This window comes from Electrona antarctica (genome assembly GCF_951216825.1).
Source record: "Electrona antarctica genome assembly, chromosome: 21".
Classification (NCBI taxonomy): Eukaryota; Metazoa; Chordata; class Actinopteri; order Myctophiformes; family Myctophidae; genus Electrona; species Electrona antarctica.
Window position 1 is genome coordinate 41607682 of NC_136802.1, and position 25522 is coordinate 41633203.

The window sequence follows — 25522 nt, forward strand, 5'->3', positions numbered from 1 at the left end:
ACCTTGGTGAGCATACTAGCATACTATTACTCGACACTGAGAAAGATCACACCCGTGTGAAGTAAGTGGTGCAACTCCGTGTGGGGTGGGGGGAGTTCCAGACAAACAGGAACACACCCAGGGTGAGGGTGACAGTTACCGTGTGGGGGTCTCTCTACTGTACCCACTACTGTACTGGCACACCTGAAATCACCATATATACAGTTAATATGTGCGTGTGTGTTTGTGTGCATGTTAGGTTGCGCACAGGTGGTGAAAAAAACCCCATGCTGTTTTCATGCTCAGACGCACCCAGGCAGGCAGGCAGGCAGGCACCCACACACACTCACTTAAGGAAGTGGTTTGCACCACTAATGAGTTAAATTACTGTAATTTCGAGAATAAAAAAAAACTTGAATGAATTAATGAATTTTATGGCCAAAAACAGACAACTCAGCTATGTTGCAAAACAAGGAGTTTTCAGTACAATAAAACATTGAGAACCCATTGGAGAAGAACGCTATTAAGAACATCTAAAGTTACATCAATATTAAAAATGCAGATTACAAAAACACAGAAAATAGATGGACATATGGATGTTACTGTCGTCGCAAAAATAGCCGATCTACAAGCTCAAAACGTGACATTGTGACACGTTTTGAGCTTGTAGATCATCTATTTTTACTATATTTGAATTGAAATCCTGAAAAGTAAAAGCTAATACATTGGACATGAAGACAATGTATTACTAGTCATTAAGCTACTAATTTATAGATTGAAGTATTTAGTAGGATTTCAAAGTCAAGAAATTACAAATAGGTTATTAAAAAGCAAGGCAGTTTTATTTGTATAGCACATTTCAACAAGGGAATTCAACATGCTTTACACAGATCAACAAGCAAAGGTAGTACTATTGATGCTCCAAATGAGTCAAGGATGCATTTTTCCCTGTATAATAGGCCTACAAATAGCCATCTCCTTTTTAAAAAGGTAAATAAATGTAATAGCTCTACAATAATGAAATTACGACCGATATCCGAGCTACGATTAATCACAGGGTCATATTTGCCGATACAGATTCTGACTGATTCCGATATTATACATAATACCACAATGGAAACAAGCCATGGCCCTATAGGGGCTTAGCCCAAAGCCTGTTAAGTATTCAATCAATAAATATACAGTGAGGACCTTTAGCTCACCTTCCATCCGAGAATGAACACAGAGCAGTATACACTCTCCTTTCTGCCTGCTTATGGTCCTGTGTCTGAAGTCTATGGTCTTGTTGTGATTATGTCCAGTTGTGTCCAATGTGTTTTTCTGTTGTTTATTTTTACATTATGCTGCTGTTTGTATTGTAGAGAGATTTGTATTGTAGAGACAGGCCTAAACATTCTCCCCCTCCTCCCCCCACACACACAGGAACAGTTGACATAATAATGTCAAAACTGTAATAATTTTGGAAATATTAAAATTTGAAATTGACATTATACTGAACGAATGCAACGGGAGCACGTCTGACCCAACACTGCAGCAAATCGCCAAAAACAGCAAGCATAAATGAAAACTGAACTGACATGTGTTGATCGGAGATCCATCTGCATCTATGAGGAAAAGGGGGTATATTCAAACGTTTTCGAAACCTTGCATGGTTTCCTCCGGCATCGGTGTATAAATGTGTGTGTGAATGTAATGCACAATCTATGTAAAGCACCTTGGATAAAGGCGCTATATAAGTACCATTTTAAAAATGAGACAGCCAAAAAGTAAAATGACATTTACAACAGGTCTTTCTGGAAAAACCTTCAAACACCGCTTCATGTCATTGCGCTTGTGTGTAGTGTACACAGTCCGTTCAGCGCAGGACGTTCCTGAGCCGTGCGCACGTTAGGGGTGCCCCCAGTCAAACAATACCGTGAAAAAAAGCAAATAAAATAATCCACTCCAAAAGGAGAAAAAAAGCAAATAAAATAATCCACTGGTCAACCTTGTATACATCCCAGGCAATATGTAGTCTCATATCTCAGTGTCCTCCTCGTCGTCGTCATCGTCCGAGCTTTCTGGTTGACACTCTCTTTCCTCCTCCATCTCTGCCTCCTGTTCTTCCAACAGTTGGAGACTTGGCCCCAGAATGGCCTTGTAGGCTCTCCCTGCAATCTGCTGCTTGAGTTTAAGGTCCTCCAATCTTCTCTTGAGCAGACAGATTAGGCCCCTCGAACCCTCCTCGGTCAATACATTTGGAAAAGCTAGAATATATACACAAGAACATTAATGGAATTCAATTCAAACCACACATGTTAAAATGAACGGTAACGAAAAACCAACATGTCTCTCACTTGGACAATTTCATAAAAAGACAGATGGAGTTGTACTTACTTCCCGTCTGTGACAAGACAGTTCCCATCTGTGTTTGCACTTTTGCTACAGAGTCCTTTAAGAAGGCACAGTGTTGCATCATCTCCTTTACCAGAATCTGCTTTTCCTCTGCCAGTCGTGACAGAAGCATCACCTGGTCAAAAAGCTGTTTCTTGCAGAGGATGTTGACACCATCTGTGATATGACAACATTAATAATGAAAACATTGAATTATTAATTATAAATAAATACAAAAAGTCATCTCAAACGAGCTCACAAAGTCTAATAGAGATACCGGTATTATAATAAACACCTGTGTTCTGTTCCTGCCATGGCCATATCATGCTCTCCACAGCTTTGTTGGACAGTTTCTGCACAACAGTGCTTATATCCACAGGGGTTGCATCAGGTTGTTGGTTGTACCTATAATGTAAAATATTAATACCAGGCAGGGTGAAGTGTTGAGAATGAAGATTAAGCCAGAACAGCATACAGATCAACAAGCCTCCTGGCCTGTTCCCCAAACCCAATCTAATGTGCTATACTGTAAATACCTGGTCATAAAAGGATATATTCTAAAGATGAGACAAATACACTTCGCTGACAGAGTGATAGTAAGCATGGAGGACCACTGTGGTCTAGTCAGCAAGCTCTCTCACCAATGTGCCATTTCAGACTGGACTATTGAATGGAAGGCAGAGAAATACACCAATATATTTGGCAATCGATTTAGGATTCGAAAATATCTATTACATACCTCTGGACATCATCCAACAAGCGTTTCTTCTCCTGGCCAATCTTCTGGGTGATTTTCTGACGCCTTTTGTTGCGATCTGCAAAATAGTATTACAAAAAGCTGTGATTTGGGCTCTGTCCAGTAAATGAATGAAATGTATTATGTATAGTTATAGTTTTACAGGCAATGTAAGTTTTGCCCTCTTGATTAATTGGTTTGCAATTTAATTGCTGTGTAACGAACAAAACTGACATACTGCAAGAGCCAGCAAAATAATTTCACAATACATACCATTCTGTCTGTAGAGGTAGTGTTTCTTCTGACAGATGCTCACAAAAAGCGAGTCAATGGAGAGCTGCAAACAATGCATCTCTGATGACACAGAACTGGCTGCTGCACTTCCTAAGAAACAAAAAAGTGTTCACACAAGTTCTAAAAATGTACTCATTGTCAGCCGTCAGATTGATTCTTCCCCACACACATTGATGCGTGTTGTCCATGTGAGGACATTGTTCTTACCGGTACTGGCCCACTGCTTCACATCAATGACCCACTGTTGCAGCATGTCATCTGTGCACTTAAACTGTTCCTGCAGCTTCCCGAGTCCCTCCGTTACCTCCAAAGTCTTCTCGACAGTCTGCAAAATTGCAATACAGAACACTGTAATTTACAAATGTGTTCATGAAATAGCATTTGAAGTTGAATCATGATCAGAGTTACACATTACGTTTTTTTAACAAAAGAACATACCTTTTTGTATCTGGAAGACAAAGCGGAGTGTAGGCCAATGGCTTTACGGAGATTCCACCCCATGGCATGGACCGCAAGCATGTCAGTTCTTACTGTAACACAAATCCAAATAAGATTGTTGAAAATGTTTAGTGTACCTTTGCAGGCTAAAAGTAGCAGGGGGTTAAATAAGCTTACAAACCTGACTTCATCATATACTTGGTGGTCAGGGCACATCTGGACAGGAAACTGTTGACCTGCTCAACCTCTTCACCGAGAGTGGTCCCAACTCCCTCCTGGTTCCTCGCATTCCACTGGATCTATAGGAAGTATGAACAGTGTGGCCAGACGCATGGTCAATATTGATGCATAGCCATAGGTTACTATGGTTATATAGTTTGGGTCAGTTCAGACCATTGTTCTGTGGCTAACATTGCCATGCATTGTGACAATCTAATTTACATCATCAAGCAGTATGACGCATCACCTCGCATTTTGTAGTGTGTGCTTTAGCATGCATGACAGACAAGCACGGTTTCATGCTCAGAAGGGGTTGAAGATGGGCCAGGTTCTCCGACACCTTCGCCAGGTAAGGTACGTATCTGCAGGTCACATCCATCGCCAAGAATGTGGCACTCTTGTACTCTTGCTGGAGAAACATCGGGTAGGCAAAGATTTCTCCTCTGTATATATTCAGACCTTTGGAGGGGAGGGGTGATTAGGAGCATATTATTGTGCTTTAGATAATCATGATATCTTTTTGTATGTTCAATTTATCATCAATACTAATACTAACCTCTAAGAAGGAATCCGTGCCTACAAACGGCAACTTCAATGCCTTCTTCGTCCAACCTGTTGGCCTGCTTGGACGTCTCCCTAGCAGCTCTCCAGTGCGAATTCCCACACGTCGCTTTTCCCGCAGTCTACCAAAGCACATAGTTAGAATATACAGTATTAATAGTTAGACAATAGATAGCAGGGCTCAATACTGAAACATACAGTCAAGACTTTTTTTTGGCTGAGCCATGTTTCACTTGTTTAAAACTTACACTTGTTACAACTCCTCTGACCTCCTCAACAAAAGTTGACACCTCAGAGTCTTTTGCCAAGAACAAGCCATCAAAGAACCCTGGCTCTTCACTCCTACATACACACATTTTCAAAACAAGGTCACAAAGTAACAGTTATTACATTCAACAGCTGAAGTGTCATCTTAAATAAATAAAAAACATTACGATAGTGTTTATAGGAAAGACAAACTAACTGTTTTTTTTTGCTGGAACCTGTACAGTTTTCTGTTGCCATCAACTGAAACAGCCAGCATGTCCGGGGTGCAAGCAGGACAGACAAAGCGTTGTTCATCTCCGTGAAGCTGGTTCTCAACAGACTTGCAGTACATATACTGCAGAAAGCTTGTCTGAAAAGAACCTGCATTCACTTTGCCAGTCTGAAAAGATATAATAATTAATATGACTGCTACATAAATAAAATTAAATAAACTGGCTTAACGACATGACAAACTAATTACTCACTCTTCCAAACTGCTTTGTCCTCTGGTCCAACATGGTTGTGAAGGCTTGTCTAGACAACGCTGGAGCTGATGTCTTCATTGCCTCAAAGGAGTGGAAGACATCCTGGTGGAACAGTGTCTGGGCTTGCATGGTTCCAGGCCAGTAGCCACTTCTGACAAAGTCCCTGACCTCCGGAGACCACTGCTTAGAGCACTGTTTGCACGACAGCACTGGGAGGCGAAGATCATAGCGGCCTGAGAGTAAATGAGACATAGCAAGGAACTTAAGTAATGTCTATTAAACACATACGGTGTGTGCATCTACATAGATGAAGACTTAAATTCCTACCATTTATGGAAACCAGTATGATGGCTCTACCAGCTGAGACTGAAACATCAAACGTGTCACAGGTGCATATCTTTCCAGGATATGCTGTTGGCAGCAAACAATCTGAAGGGGCAAAGGACAATCAGGATGAAATGTTTGGGTTGTGTGAAGGTACTGGGATAACAGGTTATAATGAGCCAATGTTGTCTGTTAATTGAAAAAGAGACCTTGTTCACAGATGATGTATTTCCCATCACTGAGATTCACCGACTCTGTTGGGGGAATGTATTTATAATAACCACACATGGTGGTTTGCCTATTGTGCAGAGTGTGACGTTCATGTACCAAACGATCACACTCTGCACAAAACGACTCTGAAGGCATACATTCCCCACAACGGATGACAGCTTCTCTCAAGTGACAGTGTTGACACGTCCTCTCCACGATGTTCTCCGCTGACAACACGTTGTCCACATTGTGGTCTCTTGCCTGTTGCCAGCCTAGTTGGACATCTTTCTGCCTTTGACTCCAAGTGTGAGACTGTGTTGGCTGCTCTACACAATCATACGCAGTGTCCTGAAGAAGCTCTTCGAGCATCTGCCTATTAAAATCTTCAGGGAGAGAAACACAAGAAAAATAAAACATCACTGCCATAGTCTTCTTTGAGGAATTTATTTTAAGTACATTTATACTTACCAGGTTCTTGGTAACCGAGCCATGGTGTTGACACAGATGGTGTAGTGGACGTAGATGGTGTAGTGGATGTACCAACTGGAGAAACAGCAACCACATTAGACCAAATATGTTCAAACTCTTTGCCAGCATAAATCAAAACAATAACAGACACTATCAAATGATTACCCTATACATACTCCAACCACTTCAATCCATCAAAATCACTCTCCATAGATGGAGACTAACCATAAGATGAAGCCTTTCTCCTGCGTTTGCTGGTTTTTACACGAATCCCATCAGCATCCCTCATCGACCAGCTAACTTCAGGCTTCTGAGTTGTCGCTGTAGCTTGGCTGGTAGCTTGGCCTTTAGCTCTCTATACGGAGATGTCATGAAATGTAGAGAAATGGGCATCAACTAACTGGAGTTAAAATTATTTCACATGCATGTACAACGAGAATGTACTTACCTCCGTCTCAACAAACGCATCCGCAACCTCAGCAAGCGCTTCCAGTCTCTCCTTGGCGGACAATGGCTCGCTCTTTCTGCGTGTCGACATTTTACTGAAACAAAAATATTGGGAACAGTCAGCAACCAAACAGATATAAATACACAGACAAAACATGTGAAATTTCTCTCGTTTGTTTTGTCCACTCCCTATGGAGCATTTATGGATATGGGCCTTAACAGGACCTTATTACCTACAAATGTCTGTACAGGGACCTAAATTGATAGCAGTCAGGAGGATGAGGCTAGTCATCGAGACAGAACTCCCTGGAAAAAAGCTTGTGCTGTGGTAACCAACACAAAGCTGGCATCAATCAGTAGGACATCACATTCTCAGAAGTTGAAGCCGTTTTAAAGGACCCACTTTTAGGCCAGTGCAACAGAGCATGCTTGCACTGGCCTTCCTTTTAGTCCCCTTCAGCCTATCCCAGTGTTGATTGTCAATTTAGTATAGGCCCTACCTGTGTGTGCCATCTGTTATCCCTGTGTCTATTTAAACCCCGCATTTGCATTGTATTCTTGTTGGTTTCTAGCTCCCTGGTGAGTGAGTCTGTCCTGTATCTGTATTCGGAAAGTCCTGTTATTTACCCGTTTTCCCATTTATGGAAGTTCCTGTGTTTTGTTAAGACATCCTTCTAAGTTTACTTGTTCTGCCTGCTGTCGCTTTTGGGTCCAACATACTCATTCGTAACAGATAAAGCCCTTTGAATGAAGGTGTGTGTGTGCGTGTGCGTGCGTTTTCCATATTTCTCCTTACCTTAATTCTCTTCCCTTCCCTTCCCTTCCCTTCCCTTCCCTTCTCTTCTCTTCTCTTCTCTTCTCTTCTCTTCTCTTCTCTTCTCTTCTCTTCTCTTCTCTTCTCTTCTCTTCTCTTCTCCTCCTCCTCCTCTTCTTCTCTTCTCTTCTCTTCTCTTCTCTTCTCTTCTCTTCTCTTCTCTTCTCTTCTCTTCTCTTCTCTTCTGTGAAAATGAACGGTAGATATATTCAGCAACCAAACAGATATAAATACACAGACAAAACATGTGAAATTTCTCTCGTTTGTTTTGTCCACTCCCTATGGAGCATTTATGGATATGGGCCTTAACAGGACCTTATTACCTACACATGTCTGTACAGGGACCTAAATTGATAGCAGTCAGGAGGATGAGGCTAGTCATCGAGACAGAACTCCCTGGAAAAAAGCTTGTGCTGTGGTAACCAACTCAAAGCTGGCATCAATCAGTAGGACATCCCAGACTTACCTCTGGAATCTGGACGTAGACAGATGCTGGTGTGGGAAGCACTAAGGAGATGGTCAGATGTCTGGAGAATTAGGATGACTGGAGACTCCAATGACGGGCTTGTCTGGAAGGAAGACACACAGACACAGAATTACCATACATAACTACTACACCATACTGTATTCCTAACTACTCCAGCACGTAAATGCAGAGCTAACCATGCTCATGAACACAGCAGAAAACAGCTTTTACCATGTATTTTTATACCTCTATTGCCAACTTTATTCTATTGTATTTGTTTTAATACAATGACTCTTTAGATTTACCATAAGCAATGTCAACATACGGTAATACACCACATGCATAGAAACCGTAATCGAGGATCATAGCCTATAGGTAAACCAAGAACGTATCAGTACAAAGGTTGAATATAGATAATAATAAAAGTACATTGAAACTATAACCCGGGGCCTATAAATCCTATAGAGCCATAAGAGCCATGGCCTAATACGCAAGCAGCCTCCCGCTTCGAATGGGATCAGTGTATTGAAACGGGGAAAATCAGGTGCAATCAGGCCTTTCAATAGACTGAGTAGACGTCTACCCGTCTACTCAGGTGCTCAGTAGGTTGATTCCTTCCTATTGTGTAGGTTGATCTGTGCAGTTTAATGCATCACATGCAGCTACTGGAGCTCAGTAGGTGATCATTCCTTTCAATGCAGCCGTGGTGTCTACCGCGTCGAACATCGAACATGCACTGCTCCCGTGCTTGCGGTTATGTTTAGGTTAGGATTAGAGATAGGGATAGTAATTTCGGAACAAGGAACCTTCTGACTAACGACACGGCACCGCTCCAGTAGCTGCATGCGATGCATTAAACTGCACAGATCAACCTACACAATAGGAAGGAATCAACCTACTGAGCACCTGAGTAGACGGGTAGACGTCTACTCAGTCTATTGAAAGGCCTGATTGCACCTGATTTTCCCCGTTTCAATACACTGATCCCATTCGAAGCGGGTGAAGCAGCACCGTATAGCCTACACTATTGATTGATTGAAATATATATTAACAGTTTGCAGAATTACAGTACATTTCGAGCACAAACTCAATACAAAGACTGTTAACTGTGAGTGGACGACCCAATTAAGCATTACACTTGTTTACAAGAGGGTTCATCAAAACATTTAGAGACGTACAAATAGACACTTCTATATAGTCAAAGAACAGAACAGGAATTCATCATAAGGGAGGTAAAAGGGAATGCTAACAACAACAATAGCATGCTAACGAGCTCTGTAAATAGTAGTTAGTAGCTAGCTTAGCCTAATATTTAGACTCCCGTAGACGCATTCATCGATTCTGCTTGAAAACGAATATATTTAGAATACGAGTCTAAATCTTAGGCTAGCTAGCTACTAACTACTATTTACAGAGATCGTTAGCATGCTATTGTTGTTGTTAGCATTCCCTTTAACTATGGACCACTGCTAGCAGCTAACATGCTACTAACACTGAAAAAACATTTATACAGTTGTGATTTATAGCAACAAATCTTACCTTGGCTCGAATATTCACCTGTACAATAAACAGACTGGCTGGTAGTGGGTACTATAGGCTGTGGCTAGGCTAAGTAAGCAAAGTCTGAGGACAACCATTCACGACAACAAAAACAATGCAATGAATGTTATTATGCAAAAACATTAGGATTAGCCTGGCAGCAAAAACACTTCCGGTTCCGGTTCCGGTAAACATTTTTTTTTTTAAATAAATACAATCCAGAGTGATTTACAGTAAGCAAGAACAACACCTGGTACATCTAATACATAGAAATAGTCATCAAACATCATCAGTAGCGATTAAAATATGATTTTATTGAGTATTGTTTAAAATATCGCAAACGTACGAGTCCAAATAGGTGATTATGCACGGGACCAGGGCACTTCCGGTCAAAAATAATATAAAAAAGAATTATTCTTATTAATGAATATAATAATAACACTCCATAGCGATTTGCAGTAAGCAAGAACAACACCTGGGACATCAAATACATAGAAATAGTCATCAATAAATCATCAGTAGCGAGATTTGATATTGTTTAATATCGCAAACGAATCGACACGAGCAGCGTATAGAAGTGAACGGGGAGGAAATATAGTAGATATACACGGATTGTCCTCGTGACGTCACCGACGAGAAACGTATAGAAGTGAACGGGGAGGAAATAAAGTAAATATACACGGAATGTCGGGGAATCTAGTGTCATATGCACGCATTTGCAGTGTGCCAATCCGTGCTATTTCACCGTATTTGGGGGAGACCGGGTTGACAATAGAAAGGATTTATATTAAAGCTCTATTAATTTCCCAAAACATGTAAAAATTCATTACATTTAAATTCAAATCAATTTATTCTTTTACTGTAGGTTAGTATTATAGCTCTGCATCTCAAACAACCCAACTTATAGAATTCTGTAAGTAAACAAATGGTCTGCTCGCTGCTGGTTATTGTGGAATTGTTAATTACTAATCATAGGCTATAGTATAATTATTCTACCTCAAAGGTCAATTTGAGGTTTTGAGTATAGAGGGTTCAAGAGATTAAAATGTAATAGCCTATCGTTCATCAATTAATGTTACTAACATATAAATAGAAAAGAAACAAATAAACAAAAAAAATTTACAGGTCACACTGGTAGTGCTGTCAAACAAGTCTATGTCTAGTTTAATCTGCAACACAGTTTTATAATATGGAAAGTTGTTAAACGGTTGTAAACGACTTTAAACGCAAGCAGTACACCCGGCTGTGGCATTGTTGTTGTTGTACACGTGTGTGCAGACTGCAGAAGCTTTCTTTAATTACAAATTGATGATTGCGACGCAGATTCGCATGATTTGCGTCGGAGAATCAGCAAGAACAGCTGTGGAGTGCGGATCATTACCAGCACGCAGCGCTACAGTGAAAAGTCAACTGATCAACGGACAAAGCTCCTCGGACAGCTATTTTTTAAAGCTAAAGGTGGTGCTTCTCTTGTTTAATGTATGGGGCTCACTTCTGTTAGTCGCGGGTGCTCTTTAGAGTCTGTTGTATCACAGTCTCAACGTGTCTACTCTGCACCGTCGTACGGTAGCTTCTGTTCACTGACTGTGTGTGCACTGCAAGGCGCTGCGAGAGACCTTTTTTTTCTTCCTTTCTGATGGTGCGTTCAACGCGCATCGGAAACACAGAATAGGGTGAAATACAACATGAAAAAACCGGTGCAACCATGGATTTTACCTATGCAAGCACTCCGCGAACGATGCATCGAGATTTCACCCGTCAATTGTATCCGATACACAGTGAATGAACCGATGCACTCGCATCAACGACAACTCACACACGTCTTCGTCATATTTTAGTCAACCAAGAGAGCTGTTTAGCTCCTCAGCGTCAGTCTTGTCCTGAATCTTTTTTGTTTATTCCGTCAACGTCAGATATTCGTCCTGAAAAAAGGGCCGTTGACGTGGTCATTTGCGTTATCGTCATGCCTGACGAAAACAACACTGCCTCCTTGACGTTCCCCTCATAGATAGAGAGAAGATGCAGCACATTTGGCGCACACAGCAGAGGCACATAAAGTGCATTCATGATATAGACAATGTACCCCTCTATACAGAGACTGGCACCACCACCAAGCTGGAAGTGGTTCTCACCAGGTACAGGTGTGCCAGGGGCTCCTCCCTGGCCTGGAGTCATTCCATCTCCACCTAAACAGGTTTATTCCAGGTGAGGATGGCTGGGACATATATGGCCAATAGGTATTTATTTAGTACTTCATATGTTATCCAATATTGTTAGTCGTGATAAACAAAGTCTTGATTCCGTATGCCCACTTTAGGTACAGGTCAACAGCCTGAACTACCAGCTGTTTTTGTTGGAAGGGCTGAATTGGTGGAACCAGGACCGGGGTGCTGCAGCACTGTCTGGCAAGCCACCTGTCCTCCTCAGCTACTCTGGAGACCTTGTTAATAATGTGAACACCAACAGCTTGAAAGTTCTGGGGCGGAAATATATCCCCTCTTTCCAACCCCCGCCTCAGTACACTAATACGTTAATGCAGTAATTATGAAAAACTGAAGTAGTTTATCCAAGTGCATGCATACATCCTTATCTGATTTCTCTCATTGCCCTCCTGTCCAGTCATACAGGAGGGCAGACAACTAAAGATGTCGATGTTGATTCAGAAGAGACCAACCAGCTCTTGGAAGAACATGTTGAGGAGGAACAGAACGGAGGCTTCGTAGACCAGGCCCCAGATCCAGATCGTACCACTGTAACACTATGGCGACTTATTCCCTTGGACCCATGCCTGACAAGTAAGAGCTAGAACGGCATAAAATCAAATGTTTGAATGTCTGTCTTACTTACACCACTAGTGTAAATGTTAACATGTTTGTATTCCCAGCCTGTGGCCACCTCCACACATCCTGTGGGCCCTGCTGCCTCCTGCCAGCTCCACCGCTGTCCCTGATGCCTCCTGCCAGCCTTCCGCCAGCTCCATTCACACAGCTAGACAACTCGTAAGGGCAAAATTATGTTTGAATATCTTTCTTAACCCACTAGTGTACGAATGTCTGTGGCCTCATGCCACCCTTATGCCACCTCTACCCATCCTGCGGGCCCTGCGGTCTCCTGCCAGCTCCATTCAGCCTGCCTCAGAGGTGCCAAAGACCAAAGCCTAACTGAAAAATATAGATCACAATACACTTGTGATGATTGAATGATTAGAGAGAGGGACTGTGTGTGACTTTTGTTTCTTTCTCGCCCTCCTTCACACATGTATGAAAATGAAATGCACCCTTAACCATGGGTAAATGTTGAATTTGAAAAGTCATATGACAATTTGTTATTTTAATTTTGAGTTATTGTAGGAAGGTTTAAAGGTGTTAGGTACTCTTACATGTGTTGCATACTTAGGCTACATCTACTATTTCTGGTGTATAGAGCATTTGATAATAGTCTCTGAAACATGCTGCTAATTTTTATTTCCCTCTGTTGGGTATATCGTTTTCATCCATAATTGTTACTATTGCAGTTTTCTTTCATTTGGTTGCTAGCATTTTCAGCGCTTTTGGACTATTGTCATAATAGGTTTGTCTATACATCATGAGGTCCTTTTCAATTTCTTGTATTTCAATTGTGTCCTATTCCCTTTTAGCTGCAATCAATTGTTTCTGTGTTTCTTTTTTTTTTTTTTTTTTTTTTTACAGTACTGTAAACTTTGTCCATAAAGTAGATCTCGGAGATCTCTTCCTTCCACCCGTTCACACTAGTACACAGGTTGTTTGTTCTACTCCTCCCCCCTGCACCACACCCTCAATTTGTCAAGTAGCGTGTGGCATCAATCACTCAATCGCCCTCCTAATCAGACCCATTACCTCTCACATGAATTGGAAGTGCTCATATTGATTTCAAAGTCATCTCATAGGGTTTCGCAAGTAGTTATATCACTCGTATACAAGAACATGCATTGGCCAAGCAGATAATTATAACAATGTGCATTTGTCACAAAACAGTTCTCTAGTAAACATTCACACTAATTAGTTCAAATGTAGGGTTTAAATTAGTCCTTTAACAGGTTCAGTCCATTCGACATGCCCACACGTCATAAGCAATCCAATCGACGGATTCAAAGGCATCTTCAATGATATCAAACGAGAGAAGAATATTCTGAATTTCTTCTCTTTTTAAATTTTTGAGTGGGACTCCAAGGCCACCATACGCTTTCGCTTTTCGTTCATGCGCGGTCCAGTCACTTCCCTGTTTACCGTTGCAGAAAGAATGCCTTGTCTCTCCTAATCTAGCACTCTCTCCGTGGTTTTGATCTGATGGATATACTAAACTCTTAATTTCTGACTTCTCAACTGCCTCTCGTTCAAAATATGAACGCGATGGATTATTTAGCGATATTATGGAAACGAGAGCAAGGTAAGGAAGCAAAAAAATATCTCTGTTTTTTTCCGGAACAGAAGTGAGGGGCACAGAGTAAAAGCGGCCATGTCTTCCAGGCACCCCAGCGCTTCTATTTTGAAGGAATACCGGCACTGATTGTGTTTGGCAATGTGTACTATGATGTTTTCATGCAGACTAATAAAAATAAGGCAACAAAAACCCATACTAATTAATAAGTGTGGAAACAATCATTGGTTTGTGATCAGATTGACAGTCTGCTTAATGAACAGTAAAGACATGAGGATTTGGTCTAAATCCACAGCATTAGTTTCCATGGTAAGTAATGTGGCATTGCTTTCATGAAACCGAATCAAGCCTCAACATATCCAGGTTAACTGGCTAAATTAATCTGGCAAGATTAACCATCTTTCATGAAACCGGTTAATCGCTGATCCATATTCATATAAATATATATTTATATGAATATATCCATATCAAATCCCGGTTTAATGCCATATCCAAGTTTCGTGAAACAGGTGCCTGGTACTACGGAAAGTAGGGCCCTGAGAGTGTCCAAATGTAAACAAATGTTAATGTTAGTTTTCTTAAAAACCTGTGTTTCTATATCAGTGGTGCTCAAACAATTTCATGTTTAGGACCACCAAAATGATATGTAATTGGCCGCTGATCCCCATCTGAAAATATGTTGTTCCAGGGACCCCCCAGAAGCAATATTTGAGTTAAAATCTGGGAAAGATGTTATGGCTGGCTCTGGGGCCATAACGAAGAAGGGGATACCACACCGGAGGACAATCCAAAATAAAGTATTTATTTACATACTAATTCAAGCAATTCAATTAAAGTTTCCAACTTAAACTGTCAGGAAAACATGCTGCCCAAAATCTAGAACCAAAAACAAACAAACAATAGTTCTCCTCTGCAGCCGCTCCTGCAGCCTGTGGACAAACGAAGATCTGAAGGTGCACCCGATGTAGTATGAATCCACCCATCGAATGCACAGGAATTACTCTAAAAGTCTCCCATCGAATGCGCCCAGATTGGATAATTCGCGCAGTCTGGGAGCTCAGAATTATCCGAATTACTGACAAAAGACCATGCAATGCTCGAGTTCTACTATTGGCTGTTCGCCTGGCCACCCCGCCCATCTTTTTCAGACGGGGGAGAGAGGTTGTTATGGCAACCTGGCTATACCATGAAGGATGGTCACGTGACTCAGTATTTTGGTGTTTTAAATACATTTTGATAACATTTAAAGCAATGTTTATAGTTTATTTTATTTTATCTTCCTCCAGTGAATGTATATGTATTTTTTTATGTAAATATGTATTTATTTATTCATTCATGTATTATTTTGTGCCGACCGAAATGACAAGAGCACCGTATTTAATTAATAAATATTTAATTATTTGATAATGTAATGTGGGCCAAGCAATGTGGGCCATCGTGTTTATTTATAATTACATTATAAACATTTATGTGCGTTATTGTTTACCGACCGGACCGGAAGTTCACGGGCGGAAGTACCCCTCCCCTTAAAAAGCCCCGCGCCAGTTCTGTGCTGCTGCATACAGTGCATATTGTATTGTGTGTACTGTACTGTGCAATTTATTGCTGCTATTCCTGCTATTATCTTTACCCATCACGGTGCACCGCCACCTATATCTTAAGGTAAGTGTGTGTGTCCTTCTGTTAAGCGGTGACAAGCTATAGTTATTTTAGACACAAAGCTGTTGGTTTTGTTTACATCATGGCACTGGTTAGCTATGCTAGCTACGGGATTCACTGTGTGTGTGTGTGTGTGTGTGTGTGTGTGTGTGTGTGTGTGTGTGTGTGTGTGTGTGTGTGTGTGTGTGTGTGTGTGTGTGTGTGTGTGCGCGTGCGTGTGCATGTACAGTACAGTGTGTGTGTGTGTGTGTGTGTGCATGCGTGTACAGTACAGTGTGTGTGTGTGTGTGTGTGTGTGTGTGCATGCGTGTACAGTACAGTGTGTGTGTGTATGTGTGTGCATGCATGCGTGTACAGTGTGTGTGTGTGTGGGGGGGTGTGTGTGTGTGTGTGCATGCGTGTACAGTACAGTGTGTGTGTGTGTGTGTGTGTGCATGCGTGTACAGTACAGTGTGTGTGTGTGTGTGTGCATGCGTGTACAGTACAGTGTGTGTGTATGTGTGCATGCGTGTACAGTACAGTGTGTGTGTATGTGTGTGTGCATGCATGTACAGTACAGTGTGTGTGTGTGTGTGTGTGTGCATGCGTGTACAGTACAGTGTGTGTGTGTGTGCATGCGTGTACAGTACAGTGTATGTGTGTGCATGCATGCGTGTACAGTACAGTGTGTGTGTGTGTGTGTGTGTGTGTGTGTGCATGCGTGTACAGTACAATGTGTGTGTGTGTGCATGCGTGTACAGTACAGTGTGTGTGTGTGTGTGTGCATGCGTGTACAGTACAGTGTGTGTGTGTGTGTGCATGCGTGTACAGTACAGTGTGTGTGTATGTGTGTGTGCATGCGTGTACAGTACAGTGTGTGTGTGTGCATGCGTGTACAGTACAGTGTGTGTGCATGCGTGTACAGTACAGTGTGTGTGTGTGTGTGTGTGTGTGTGTGCGCATGCGTGTACAGTACAGTGTGTGTGTGTGTGTGTGTGCATGCGTGTACAGTACAGTGTGTGTGTGTGTGTGTGTGCATGCGTGTACAGTACAGTGTGTGTGTGTGCATGTGTGTACAGTGTGTGTGTGTGTGTGCATGCGTGTACAGTACAGTGTGTGTGTGTGCATGCGTGTACAGTACAGTGTGTGTGTGTGTGTGCATGCGTGTACAGTACAGTGTGTGTGTATGTGTGTGTGCATGCGTGTACAGTACAGTGTGTGTGTGTGCATGCGTGTACAGTACAGTGTGTGTGTGTGTGTGCATGCGTGTACAGTACAGTGTGTGTGTGTGTGTGCATGCGTGTACAGTACAGTGTGTGTGTGTGTGTGCATGCGTGTACAGTACAGTGTGTGTGTGTGTGCATGCGTGTACAGTACAGTGTGTGTGTGTGTGTGTGCATGCGTGTACAGTACAGTGTGTGTGTGTGTGCATGCGTGTACAGTACAGTGTGTGTGTGTGTGCATGCGTGTACAGTACAGTGTGTGTGTGTGTGTGTGTGTGTGCATGCGTGTACAGTACAGTGTGTGTGTGTGTGTGCATGCGTGTACAGTACAGTGTGTGTGTGTGTGTGTGTGCATGCGTGTACAGTACAGTGTGTGTGTGTGTGTGCATGCGTGTACAGTACAGTGTGTGTGTGTGTGTGTGCATGCGTGTACAGTACAGTGTGTGTGTGTGTGTGTGTGTGTGTGTGTGTGTGTGTGTGTGTGTGTGTGTGTGTGTGTGTGTGTGTGTACTCCGACACACACAGTGTGGATTGATTGAAACATCTACAGTTCTATTAGCTCTTCTTAGCTGAAGATCTAATCGCTGAAGCTGCTCATTTCGTCCACTAGCATACATGATATAACATTGGTAGCGTTTAAAGGCTATACGCTCATCTGAAACTTAGCAAAGAACTACGGTAGCTTTATGTTTACCTGCCGCTATCTCAGAGATACAATTAAATTTTTACAACAGTAACATTCATGTTTTTTTTAACTGTAAAGACGCCCTGAGTCGACAGTTCACTTTACCGAAATACCTATGCAAAAATGTATGTAACACCACCAAATATGTCTCTTGTATATAAATGCAATGGGAATGCTGGCAATATGGTGTGTGTGATTTTAAATGTGTTCCATTATAATTTTTTAGAGCTTGAGTTTCTCACCCACACCTATCATTTATCTGAGTTATTCTAATTTCTAATCGGCAGTGCTATCTATTCACTTGTAGTTTATTGGCTACATATACAAATATACTTAGGATGACCAGATCCAAACTTTTCCTAGGGACAGAAGTATGCTTGTGTGGGACAACTGAGGGGGGGGGGGGGGGGGGGGGACAGTGTTGGCAACTTATTACTTAAGTTGGTATTTAAATGCCTTGATGTGATATTCGACCATATGCCTAATATTGCCTATAATTTTGTTGTTGAACCCCTCTGGCGTCAAACATTTGTTGTTAAATGTTACAGTTTAAAAGAGACAATAGAGAGCTTGGAAATGAGGGACTGGGCGACTGGCCCATGCATATGGGGACATATGGTCACCCTAAATATACTACATTCTTAGTTTTTCTTATTTCAAACTCACAAGCTCTCTCAACTTGCTCTCTCTAATGGTATGTCTTGCAGAAAGATCATGGTGAAAATTCGAAAGAAGGCTTTTGTGAACTGGAAAGCCACAGTCGTTCACCAGGGGAGGGCAAGTACCTCGGTACGGAGGCACAACATCCTCCAGCCTAGCACCAGTGCTAGAGAGGACAGCGGAGGTTGTCCTGATACAATGGTGCAGGCTGTGGATGCACAACCTCCAGAACCGGAGGGTGGTCCAGCGACAGTAACTGCTGCCAGTGCCAGGGAGAGAAAAGCACAGGATGTGCAGGCATGGATCGATATCCGTAACAGCCTGCACATTCCTGCTGTGGAGTCCCTCTGCCCGCCCCTAAACCCTTGCTGCCACGTATGCCAGTGTGGCTTAAGTGGTTTGGAGGTTTGGAGGTGTGGGGACTGTGATCTTCAGGCTACCCTCTGCTCCTCTTGTGTCACAGAAGTCCACAGAAAGTTCCATGCGTTGCATGAAATGGAGTTGTGGGATGTAAGTACATTTCACCCTTTCCCCTATGTTTCAAATAATCTAATCTAAAATCTTCCTAGAATAAACCATTGTTTTGCAGAAAAGAGTAAAGGTGATTTTTTTTTTAAGCTGATCAAGTTATTAACCATTTACTCATTTCCATGAGGTGTTTCACAAGCAATGACTTAAGAATGTAACCCTCTCACCCTCTTTCTGATTTACTAGGGTCACGCATATGTGAAGAGCATGCCAAAAGGCTTCAGGTGGGATTGGCAAAGGCTTGATGGACACAACTGCATGACGTCCTACAAGAGACAACTGCAGGTTTTTGACCAGAAAGGTAATCCTTACTCACAACAACCTACTCAGACTAATGCAAATGTGTAAAACAAAAAAGACTTTTTCCCCCCATTCAAATCATCTGTTTAAAGATCATTAAACATAACCACTTAATTACAGTTTCTCCAGTGTAAATACAATACCCAGCCTTCATGTGACCTCCATCTCGGTCACATAGAAACTTATCTCCCAATGCTTAGTATAGAGTCTGGAACTACACCTCCCAAAATCAGAGTAAGGAAGCTGCCATTTCAGTTCAAGAAAATATATTTTGAAATATCTTTAATTTTTTTATTATTATAGCAGCCAGCTATATATGCTTAGATGATTTGTATTTATATTAGGATACATTTGCTCGACTGTAAAGATGAAACGACGTAAGTGGGGAGGAGGCTCCACTTCCGCTTTATATTTTACTCATGATCAGAGCTTCCGTTGCTCCAGACTGATGGAAGCATTTATATTTTACTCATGATCAGAGCTTCCGTTGCTCCAGACTATATGACGGAAGAATGGGTAAACGGGAAGATACAGTATGTAACATTTCAGAGCAGACCATGAACCTAACACTAAATGTATAACCCAGCCATGCGAAAGATTAATCATTTCGTAAAATCGTTTTTGTTGCAGCGAGAGTGCATGATGTACTGTGTACATTTTGTAAATGTGAGTCAGAACACGCCACTCTCATTCGTTTGGGCTTGTGGCCAGGATCACCCAGACGCCCACAAACGGCCATATCCTTGGGTCTGATGAGGCTTATTACTGCTGTACAGCTGGAATGTGGAGTGTCAGTCAGGGGCATGAGTGCAGCAATGCAACAAGCTTTTCCTTCAACTAAGGTGGGTGTTTTTGATATGCAGGTGGAATATGTGTATCACATTATCAGGGCTCACATTATTGGTGTATTTTATTCAAATTAATATTTTGTTGCATTTTAGGTGGTTGATCTCTACAGCATTTTAATGAAGGAATGCTATGAAGAGTACAGGCATTGGCAGTTTAAGCAGACGGCCTGCTCTGTTTTGGCACCAAGTCTGGCTGATGGAGCCAGCTGTCCCATGTGTCCAAAGGTAATCGTTTTATGTGTAGCCGCCACTTACATGTGAATTGTTGTTTAATGTGCATTGTGCATAATTATTGCTTGTATATCATTAGGAAAATGGAACGCTCTGTGTGGCTGCCGACGCTCTCTTTGGGCTACCGAGGAAGAAGTCGTCAGGGGAGAGCTTTGAGGCCCCCAAACACCTGAACAGATTTTTCCTCGACCAAAGTGAAGTGGACGCTTTTGTCGAACAGGCCAATACACAACCCGAGGTAAGAACTATAATTTACTCATTAAAGGTAAACCACATTAAAGGAAAGAAGCCTACGTGTGTGTTGATAGAATGAAGAAATAGTTCTGCTTCATTATTCATGTCCGATTAATGTAACTGGTTTAGTAATTAAGGTATTGTCTGTTTCACATGTATTTTTCCCTGATAAGGGGGGCTGTCCTGGATTCCGGGCAGGGAGCGCAATCCGGTCTAAAGGCCGGTACAAGAAGCTGGATGAAACTGGTGTATTTGGCCTCACCTGCAGGCATGAACATCCAGTCAAGTTTCTCAACTTGAAATATGGAGAAAGGTATTTGTTTTTTGCTAGAACTAATACTAAATGTATGCTTAAATAAGTTATTCATTGTAGTGATTCTAACTATGTTTATTTATTTAAGATATGTTTTGGGCTTTTTCTGCCTTTTATTTGATAGTGTACAGTAAGCTGACAGGAAATGGGGAGTGACACACAACAAAGGTCGTCGGGATCGCAATTAGAAGCCTAGGTGCTCTAACGTAAGTTATGGCTATAACTATGGATCTATGAGACCGAACGATGACCGTCACTACGGTCATAACAACGAATGATGCCCTCATCTTCCTCTTCTCGAGACCAATATATCAAAAATGTCATGCCCACATGACCCGGGGAGGCGGTCTCACCGTATAAATTATGCCCGGTGAGGGCGGCTCCGCCTCCAGCCTCGAACGCCTCAGAACGTTCCGAGCGACAGGAGATAGTGACGGTCATCGTTCGGTCTCATAGATCCATAGTTATAGCCATAACTTACGATCTATATCGACCTCACTCTGACCGTCACTACGGTCATAACAACGGATGACTTATACCAACCGGGTCGCGAGGAACAGGGTACTCAGCCCCATCACCATCTCGCTGGGCAGCTGCAAGCAGGACGGTGGAACCCAGCGATAGCTGGGATTCCACGTTTAGTCTGTAGAACCTCGCAAATGTGCAAGGCACAGTCCATGAAGCCGCTGCACAAATGTCCTCCATGGACACTCCACTTAGTGCAGCCCAAGAAGTGGCCACTCCCCTTGTGGAGTGGGCCACCACATTCTCAGGGACCGGCTGGCCTAGATCAACATAGGCCGCCGAGATTGTGTCCACAAGCCAATGCGACAGCCGTTGCTTGGACAAGGGAAGCCCCAACCTCCTGCCCCCATAGCAGACAAACAGCTGCGTGCCTGTGCCTCGTATGGCCTGTGTGCGATCCACATAAGCACGAAGTGCTCGGACTGGACACAATGTAGAAAGGCCCTCCACAGTTTCCTGGGGGCCCAGAGCAGAACGCAATGCCGTAATTTCCAGCACTCGGTTCACCGTCTGCGGAGTAATTACTTTGGGCAGAAATGCCGGGTTAGGCCACAGCGACACCCCTGTGCCCTCGGGTTTCCACCTCATGCAGTCTTGGCTGACTGACAAGGCCTGCAGCTCACCGACGCGTTTGGCAGAGGAAAGCGCCAAAAGAAGTGCCGTCTTACGAGAGAGGGATTTCAGATCGGACTGATCCATCGGCTCATACGGGGTTCCCATCAAGGACCGCAGTACCAGAGGGAGATCCCAAGCAGGGGCCCTCAAGGCCCGTCCGGGGCGTAGCCGCTTGACACCAGCCATGAACTGAGTGACAAAACTATGCCTACCAACTGGTAGCCCATCAACCTCCTCATGCCGGAGGGAAATAGCGGCGGAATACACCCTGATGGTGCTGGCTGCTCTGCCAGCATCCAAGAGGGACTGGAGAAAACATAAAACCAGGGATACGTTGCAGGTGACAGGATTCGCCTGCTGGGCAGCACACCAGGCAGAGAAGCACTTCCACTTGTGGTCGTAATTGGCCCGGGTGGAAGGCGCCCTGGCATTACGCATTGTGTCAAGGACGGCCTCATCTAGCCCTTGAGGGAGGGGCTCAGAAGAGGCCATGCCCAGAGCTGCAGAGTCATCGGCTTGGGGTGCCAAATCTGACCCTCTGCCTGGGACAAGAGGTCTGCTCTGGCCGGCAGAGGCCATGGAGACCCCTGAACCAGCTGAAGGAGGTCTGGAAACCAATGTCTCCCTGGCCATCGGGGTGCAATCAACAGAATCCTGTAGCAACCCAGCCTCACCCGATGCAACACCTGAGGAATCAGGGGCAGTGGAGGGAAAGCGTACATCAAGCCGTCCGGCCATTCTCCTGACAGAGCATCCAGGCCCAAGGGGCCCCCCTGGCCCGTCAGGGAGAACCATAGCTCGCAGTGAGAATTCTCTCGAGAGGCGAACAGGTCTGCTCGGGCCCGGCCGAAGCGGGTCCATATCTGTGAGATCACCTGTGGGTGAAGTCTCCACTCGCCGGAGAGGGGGCCGGACCTGGACAGAAGGTCTGCTGCCGTGTTCACTACTCCCGGCACATAGATTGCCCTGAGGGAGGCCAAGCAAGGCGCGGCCCACCACAACAGTTCCTGAGCCACCTGTAGGCAACGAAGTGACTTCGTGCCCCCCTGGTGATTTATATGATAGACCGCTGAAGTGTTGTCTGACCTCACCAGGACATGCTTGTCGCGGATAAAGGGGAGGAGAGCCCTGAGGCCGAGGTGAACAGCCCTCAGCTCCAACACATTGATGTGTTCGGACGTCCAAGGAAGCGCCCACTGACCTCTCGCTGTCCTGCCTTCCCATACGGCTCCCCAGCCGGTCTGGGAGGCATCCGTCGTCACCACAGTCCTCCTGAACGGAAGGTCCCGAAGCGGGACCCCTCGTGTCAGCATCGTGCAGTCCCTCCATGGCCGTAGAGCGTGAAGGCAAGGCCTTGTCACCACCAGCTTCACATGCCGGTCCCGCTTGGGATCGAGGCCGAATGAATTCAGCCACCTCTGGAGAGGTCTGGCCCTGAGCAGGCCGAGTGGGACGACTGCTGTGGCGGATGCGATCATCCCCAACAGCCGCTGGACCAGAACCATCTCGACACGCGTGCCGAGACGGAAGTGGCGCAGGAGTGTTTGGATCCGTAGAACCCTCTCCGGGGACAGAGAGACCACCATGGTCACTGAATTGAGACACAGGCCGAGAAACCCTGTCTGTTGCCTGGGTTCGAGGTTGCTTTTCTTTAGGTTCACTCGGAAACCCAAGGACCGGACATGAGACAACACCTGCTCTGTGTCTGCCGCAACCTGGCTGCGAGACGGTGCGGCGATCAGCCAGTCGTCGAGATAAGGGAGGACCTTCATGCCTGAAAGCTGAAGAGGGTACAGAGCGGCCGCCACTACCCTTGTGAACACCCTCGGAGACAATGACAGCCCGAATGGGAGCACTCTGAACTGGTAGGCCTGCCCTTGAACGGCAAAGCGGAGAAAGGGCCTGTGACCCGGCCAAATGCGGACATGGAAGTACGCGTCTTTCAGGTCGAGAGTGGCGAACCACTCTCCCTGACCAATGGACTGGCGTATGTGTTTTGTCTGTAACATCTTGAAAGGTAGGACCTTCATGTACCTGTTTAGCCACCTGAGATCGAGGACGGGCCGAAACCCGCCGTCCTTTTTTGGCACCAGAAAATATGTTGAGTAAAAACCTGCTTTCTGATCGGTTGAACTCACCTTTGTAATTGCGCCTTTCTGCAGCAGGGTGGAAACTTCCTCCGCCAGCGCGCGTGCTTGGACAGGGTCCCTGACCAGAGTCATACGGACCCTTGAAAAGGGGGGGGGACGCCGTCGAAATTGGAGTTTGTAGCCCCTGGCGACTGTCTCCAGTACCCAGGGGTCTGATGTACGCTCTACCCAGCTGTCCAAGCAAAGCCGGGAGAGACGTTCGACGGCCGGCCCCGAACTCTCATGCAGAGCCCCCTTGGCGCCCTGTGCCCTTGCGGGGGCGACGCCCTTGAGGGCCACCTCTGTTAGTGGCTCGGGATCTAGAACCTTGCTGCCAGTGAGGCTGCTGCCGGGCGGCCGAACTGGGGGCCCGAAACGCCTCATCCTGGTGCCTGCCACGCCCCCAGGACCCTTGGTGGGGCCCTGAGCCTTGATAGGAACGCCGTGGTCCGAGTCTGGAGGTAACAGACCGGCGAAACCGTTGAACGCTCTCCCGTGTCTGAGCACAGCGTTCAGTTCTGTCCAGCGTCTCCTGGAAGTCTGGATGGAACACATGGCCCGGCACAACTGCTTTCTCCCGCAGCTCTTTCTTGATGTTCTCAGGGAGACGCATCTGAGCCAGCCAGACCTGACGACGAGCCAACATGGCTGATGACATGGTGGCGCCAATGTCCCGCGTGAGCTGAGAATGAGCCAACACCGCGGAATCTATCAGGGACCGGGAGTCTGTGTCCTCCGCCCCCATTGTCTTACTTAGAGCAGCCAAGAGGAGGACCAATGCATTCCCCTAGCGAGCTGCACGGGTTGCTGAATTGTACGTGCGACACACCAGACGATCCGTCTTTTCGTTTACTGGGGCAACGTGGGACAGTGGTAACTCGGTCAGGGCCAAGATCGGTCAATGCGGCCATGCCCTGCTCGACCGGTGGCATGTCTCCCAAGCCGGACTCGGGAGGATAAGCCATCTTTGCTAGGCCCCTGCACCCAGCATTAAATAAGGAGTCACTATCAGGCTTCCCCCAGTTAGTCATTAGCATCCCAGAATACCCCTCTGCTTCTGGAACAGTAGGGGACAAGCGAGCCTGGGACACCGCACTGAAGACACCCACCGAAGAGGCAGACTTCGGGGCTGTAAGTGTCATACCCAATAGTTTAGCTGCCGATAACACATGCGACACCAGCGTCTCACTAGCCGAGACGTCTGGAGCGGACTCTGCCACCTCCTCCTCGTAGAGCGCAGATCTGGTGCTGCCTGAGACTGAAGCGTGGTCCGAACGTAGACCACTGCCAGTAAGGGAGCCAGGCGCATGGATGTAAAGCACATCTGGGTCATCCTCCGGGCCAGGCACCCCCCTGAAGGGAGATGCCTGCGAGGACACAGTCTCATGTGACACCGCAGTTGAGGAGCATTCAGTTTCAAACCTCCCCATCCGCTCACTGAGGGACTGAATAGCAGCCAAAATCTCCCTCTGAGTGGCAGCCTGCGTCTCCCCGACCTCCTGGGGGTGAGCAGAACGCTTAGGGGCCCGAGAGGTGTGCTCACGAGACCTCCTATAATCATGGTCACCTGAGCGACGCCGATGGCGTTTTCTAGAA

At 44.9% G+C, this 25522-nt stretch overlaps 1 protein-coding gene across 1 annotated transcript; it reads right to left on the reverse strand.

The window, feature by feature from the left end:
• Positions 1-1678: 1678 nt before the first annotated feature.
• LOC306914396 (uncharacterized protein) lies at positions 1679-6874 on the reverse strand. The gene is made up of 17 exons (XM_079491390.1): positions 6782-6874; positions 6559-6688; positions 6334-6408; positions 5865-6248; positions 5659-5760; positions 5332-5564; positions 5064-5246; positions 4620-4722; positions 4287-4498; positions 4002-4119; positions 3821-3912; positions 3590-3707; positions 3362-3472; positions 3092-3167; positions 2648-2757; positions 2356-2529; positions 1679-2225 (listed from the first exon to the last, which is right to left on the reverse strand). Exons 1-17 carry the CDS (start codon positions 6869-6871, stop codon positions 1996-1998), a joined length of 2541 nt encoding a protein of 846 aa, XP_079347516.1. The 5' UTR covers positions 6872-6874; the 3' UTR covers positions 1679-1995.
• Positions 6875-25522: the final 18648 nt, after the last annotated feature.

Coding starts and splice junctions, on each gene's coding strand:
- LOC306914396 (XM_079491390.1), bottom strand. CDS start 6,871: ATGTCGACACGCAGAAAGAGCGAGCCATTGTCCGCCAAGGAGAGACTG. Junction 4,723..5,063: donor GGTTCCAGCAAAAAAAAACA/GTTAGTTTGTCT, acceptor GTGCTTTGGTAG/ACTGCGGGAAAAGCGACGTG. Junction 3,168..3,361: donor CTACCTCTACAGACAGAATG/GTATGTATTGTG, acceptor ACTATTTTGCAG/ATCGCAACAAAAGGCGTCAG.